General features: G+C 44.0%; 1 protein-coding gene across 1 annotated transcript; it reads left to right on the forward strand.

Annotated features, from left to right (window-relative positions):
- Nucleotides 1–778: 778 nt before the first annotated feature.
- On the forward strand, nt 779–4507 carry LOC140889168 (uncharacterized). Its single transcript, XM_073296875.1, has one exon. The coding sequence runs from the start codon at nt 779–781 to the stop codon at nt 4505–4507; it is 3729 nt and encodes a 1242-aa protein (XP_073152976.1).
- Nucleotides 4508–6098: the final 1591 nt, after the last annotated feature.

Genomic DNA, 6098 nt, shown 5'->3' on the forward strand with positions numbered 1-6098 from the left:
TGTGTGTATATATATACATGAAATTAATTATTTTATTTGTCCAAATTAAAAAAGAATGAACCACATTAATCGAAATTTAATAAGATACGAAACCGTGGTTTAAAGTTGTGGAATTTGTTACCCCGATAAAATATTTCCACCCGAGCCCGTTTATAATGGGTTTACCTAGCATAGCCCAAGGTGGTAGGGTCCAGTCCAGTCCAAAGCTATGTTGGGCTTTGTCATGACCTGGGCTGGTCGTAATGAGCCGAGCTAGGTTATGCTTCAATGGGCCAACCGGGGCTGGGCCCAGTATGCTGTACGCATCTTTTTTATAATCCGAGTGAGACTCTGATACATGTGGGATAAGTATGGATCTTCTCAAATATTCACAAGATAGAGATAAACTTAAGAAGAGTCCAATGGATGAAGAGTCCTAGTCCAGGATGTGTTATAATTCTACTAGGTAACTTATTCTATTTTCTCCTATAAATACAGGTATTGCTATGGTTTTATTCATTATTCATTACTCACTTTTACATTCACGTACTCATATCTCTCATTCTCGCATTAATCATACCCTCTGCCTTCAAGACACTGACTTAGGCATCGGAGGGGTCACGCCGAAAACACTTTCGGCGCCCCTTGACCTAGCTGTTGCTTGTGCAGTTCTGCCATACCCGACCCGACCTGATCTATAAAGGAATTGGAGGATCCATTCTACCAGACCGAACCCGAGGTAAAATTCCTACATCATCAATTGGCGCCGTCTGTGGGAATTTGAAGAAAAAGAGTTTTGATGGCTGATCAGAATGGAAATCATCCTAATTTAGAGTTGTTAATAGCTCAGGCTGTTCAGAGGGCTTTGGCAGAGAGGGATGAGGCAAATATTCCGCACCCCGATCATAATGCCCACCTCGAGGAGATCAAAAAATTGAAGGAAGAAATGGAGCAGCTCAGGAAGAAACAGGCCGGGTACCTAGCTACCACAATCAGAAACATTCCTTTTACTCAGGAGATATTGGACGCTGACCTTCCCAAACAATTTAAATTGCCCCACGTCGGGGAGTACGATGGTAAAGGCGATCCAGAGGAACATTTAGCACGCTTCGAGAATGCAGCTCTGCTGCATAAATATTCGGATCCGATCAAGTGTAGGGCTTTCCTTACTACTCTCATAGGACCAGCCCAGCAATGGTTCAATACGTTACGCGCTGGGGAGATCAAGGAGTTCAAGGATTTTAGCAAATCCTTTTTGCATCACTTTGCTAGTAGCAAAACGCATCCTACCACTACTTTCAGTCTCTTTGCAATCAAACAACGGGAACATGAAAATTTGAGGGCATACATTCAAAGGTTTAGTGCCTTGGCTCTCGAGGTACCCATGGCTACCCCAGACCTGCTCATCAGCGCATTCATGCAAGGGCTGGATACAAAAGATTTTCTTAAATCTTTAATAAAAAGGCCGCCGGAGACGTATGAGGAATTACTTGCCCGAGCTGAGAAATATGTCAACATGGAAGAGATTCAGGTCTCGCGAGCAGCTGTGAAGAGGGAGCGACCAAAAAGTCCAAAGGGCAATAGGGTTCCGGGCAATGGGACAGGAATGGGACAACCATTCCGACCTGCTCTGTTGGGAGAATTCAGCTCTTTCACTCCCTTGCGCATGAGTAAAGTCCGAGCCCTCCAAATTTGTGATGATCGAAAGCTCACACAAAGGCATCCATGGACTGAGAAGGGACCTCGGAACAGGGAGTCGGATAAATATTGTCTCTTTCATAATGAGTATGGGCATATTACTGAGAACTGTCGTCAATTAGATCAAGAGATTGAAAGAATAATACAACAACATGCTGAATTAAAAAATATATTGACCCGTCAAGAGGGATATCGCCCGAACAAGAGACAGCAAGAAAGACCGAGGCAAAGAGCCAGGACTGCTCCTCCCCATGAAGATTTCAATCACCCGAATCAAGGCCAGCCCGACGATGACCGAGCTCATCAAAGACCAGCTCCGCCGGCTAGAGGAATTATAAACATGATTTCTGGAGGCCCTACTGACGGAGATTCCAATCGAGCTAGGAAAACTAGCAGTAGAAAATTAATAAATATGGAGATTGGGAATCAAATCTTCCATACTGGCCCGACCCTCTCCTTTGGTCCAGAAGATTTGAAAGGGGTTTCCAGCAACCATAACGATGCGTTGGTAATAAGGGCCACAGTCGCAAACTATGACGTAGCTCGGATATTCGTGGATTCAGGCAGTTCAGTCAATGTTTTATTCCAAGAAGCAATAAATCAAATGGATTTGGGACAGTACAAGATGGAGCCTGTGGTAACATCACTCTTTGGTTTCACGGGTCATGCCATCCGACCTGTTGGATTAGTCCACCTACCCTTAACTCTTGGAAAAAACAACACTCGCAAAACCCGAATTGTAAGTTTCATTATAGTGGATGCCCCATCCGCTTATAATGCTATACTAGGCAGACCTGCCATGACCACTTTCATGGCTGTGGCATCAGCTCTGCATCAGAAAATGAAATTCCCAGTGGGTAATGAGGTTGGGGAGGTGCAAGGTGATCAAGTTATTTCGCGCAAGTGTTATGTGGAGGAGGTCAGAATAGAGCAAAATGTAGCCAGGACTGATAACGTCGACCGACCTGGAATTTCTGGCATGGAAAAAATCAACTTGATAGAAGACACATTTGTCGCCACTGAAGAAGAAACTGAAGAAGTAATAATCTCCCCTCCTTTCGGGGTAGTAAAAATTGCTCGAACCCTGGAAACAGAGTTGAAGCAAACACTACTGGAATGCTTGCAAAAAAATAAAGACGTCTTTGCATGGTCAGTTTCAGACCTGGTAGGGGTCCATCGGGAAATATCAGAACACAAGCTCAATGTGATAAAAGGTTATCGCCCTATTATTCAAAAGAAACGACACTTCGGTCCTGAAAAGGATGCAGTAATAAAGGAGCAGGTGGACGAGTTACTCAAGGCGGGGCACATTGAAGAAATCCACTTCCCGACCTGGTTGTCCAACATAGTCCTAGTTCCAAAGTCTACGGGAAAATGGCGCATGTGTGTAGATTTTCGAGATTTGAATAAAGCATGCCCTAAAGATTGTTACCCCCTACCTAGAATCGATCAGCTGGTTGATTCGACTGCAGGGCATGAATTACTCAGTTTTTTGGATGCTTATCAGGGATATCACCAAATTCCCTTGGCAAAAGAGGACAAAGACAAAGTGAGTTTTGTCACATCAACTGGAACTTATTGCTATGTGGTCATGCCGTTTGGACTCAAAAATGCCGAGGCAACATATCAGAGACTAATGGACAGAGTGTTCGAGCAACAAATTGGGAAAAACATTGAGGTATACGTTGATGATATCCTGATCAAAACCCGAACTGCAGACCAGTTCATCACCGACCTGGCTCAAACATTCCAGACATTGAGAAATTATCAATTGAAGCTAAACCCTAGCAAGTGTACTTTTGGAGTCCGGGCTGGTAAATTCCTAGGTTATATGGTTACGAGAAGGGGAATTGAGGAAAATCCTGAAAAAGTCCAAGCTATCATTTCTATGAGCTCACCCAGAAATGTACAGGAAGTACAAAGGCTAACAGGAAGAATTACCGCATTAGCCCGGTTTATAAGCAGATCAGCAGATAAAAGTTTATCCTTATTCAAGGCATTGCGAAAGACCAAAAATTTCGAATGGAATGAGGAAAGTGAGAAGGCCTTCCAGGATTTGAAGACCTATTTAAAACAATTGCCCGTGCTGAATAAGCCTATTCCAGGGGAAGAGTTGTTCCTATATCTGGCAGTCACACCCCGAGCAGCCAGTTCAGTCCTGGTCAAGAAGGACGGGGCAAATCATCAGCCTGTTTATTTTGTGAGTCATGTCTTGAAGGGAGCCGAGCTCAATTATTTAACCCAAGAAAAACTTGCCTTAGCTCTGGTAATCACCGCAAGAAAATTACGGCCTTACTTCCTGTCACATCCCATCACCGTGCTCACCAATAGCGTCCTGGGAAAAATTGCAACTAATCCAGATGCATCAGGTAGACTGGTCAGATGGATCACAGAATTGAGTGAGTACGATCTCAAGTTTGAACCTCGAACAGCTATAAAAGCTCAAGCCCTGGCTGACTTCTTAGCAGAGACAGTCCAGCTAGAACAAGAAGAGCTATGGAAGATTTTTGTAGATGGGTCATCATGTCAGTCAGGGAGCGGAGCTGGAATCGTGATCATCTCACCTTGGGGTGAAGAAACTAATATATCAATCAGATTGGACTTCAGAGCCTCTAACAATGAAGCAGAATATGAGGCATTGCTACTCGGACTTAAGGCAGCACGAAATTTGGGTATCTCCCGGGCTACTCTATATTCCGATTCCCAACTAGCTATTCAGCAGAGCAACGGAAAGTTTGAGATCAAAGATGATAAAATGAGGAAATATGCTAAGGCATTATACACAGCTAAGGAAGGATTCATCGAGCTGAATTTAGAGCTAATCTCCTGAGCTGAGAACATCAAGGCCGACCATTTGGCTCGCCTAGCTAGTGCATTGAATGATCGGCCTGATCCCATTGTTGCAGGTCGGGAACTTGTGTCTCAGTTGGAGACTCTTGATGATATGCTAACTCAAGTACCAGAAGGGGATTGGAGATATGACATACACACATATCTGACTAAGAAGGAATTACCAAATGATAACAAAAAGGCCAAGGAAGTAAAAAGAAGGGCTCTTTGCTTCGTCATGATCGATCAAATTTTGTTCAAGAGATCTTTCTCTCAGCCCTTGTTAAAGTGTTTAGGCCCTGACGAGGCAAATTACGTATTACGAGAAATTCATGAGGGATCTTGCGGAAGTCACCTGGGCAGTCTTGCCCTAGCTCGCAAAGCTCTTCTTGCTGGTTTCTTTTGGCCTACTATGCGCAAAGACTCCTCAGATCTGGTTCATTCGTGCTATAATTGCCAAAGACACGCTAACCTACAGTGGAGACCTACAGAATACATGAAGGCAGTGGTGGCTGCTTGCCCTTTTGACCAATGGGGGATGGACATAGTAGGGTCATTCCCTGTTAGCACAGGACAAAGGAAATTCTTGTTGGTCGCAGTCGATTACTTTTCCAAATGGGTGGAGGCCGAACCCCTTGCGAAGATTACGGAGAACGAAGTGCTCAATTTTTTATGGAAAAATATAGTATGTCGCTTTGGGATCCCTCGCAGGCTAGTATCAGACAATGGGCGACAGTTCTGTGGATCTAAAGTCCGAGCATGGTGTCAAGAAATGAAGATTGAACAGGTTTTCACCTCTGTCGCGTATCCACAGGGGAATGGACAGGTCGAAGTTACCAATAGAACGATAGTCCAAGCTCTCAAGACACGACTGGATGCGGCTAAGGGCAAGTGGGCAGATGAGCTCCCTTCCGTATTATGGTCCTACCGAACTACAACTCGGTCCGGTACAGGTGAAACCCCTTTCAGCATGGTATATGGGACTGAAGCTGTGCTCCCAGCAGAGATAGGGCAAGAGAGTGCAAGAATCATGGCGTATGGGGAAAACAATCAAGAATTACGAGCAATGGATCTAGATTTACTCGAAGAAAACAGGTCCCGAGCTGCAATTAGGCTAGCGGCCTATCGCAAACGAATGATCCAAGCATACAACAAAAGAGTATACCCCAAGGTTTTCCAAGAGGGAGACCTAGTTATGCGAAAAATACAACATCAAGGGGAACGAGGAAAGTTAGAAGCTAAGTATGAAGGCCCATTCAAAGTGATAGGAAAAGCCGGAGTAGCCGCATATTACTTGGAAGATGCTCAAGGTAAAAAGGGAAAAAGGCCATGGAACGCGCAGCACTTGAAAAAATATTATCCCTAACAGCTCAGTTCGGGCCTCATCATGTTATCTATTTTTCACTAAACTGGCACTCAACCAGTTATTTATATTTTTGAAGTTTTCTTGTTTACATTAGGATCATTCCTGTCTAGTGTCAATTTTATTTTGGAAATATGGCGCTGAAAAGTTTTGGTCTGTTTTTATAAAACAATTTTTTGAAACATACCTTGCAAAGCCCAGGCAGGTCTGGCACTCAAAATCCACATCA

This window comes from Henckelia pumila, chromosome 3, assembly GCF_033568475.1.
Source record: "Henckelia pumila isolate YLH828 chromosome 3, ASM3356847v2, whole genome shotgun sequence".
In the NCBI taxonomy this organism is placed as follows: Eukaryota; Viridiplantae; Streptophyta; class Magnoliopsida; order Lamiales; family Gesneriaceae; genus Henckelia; species Henckelia pumila.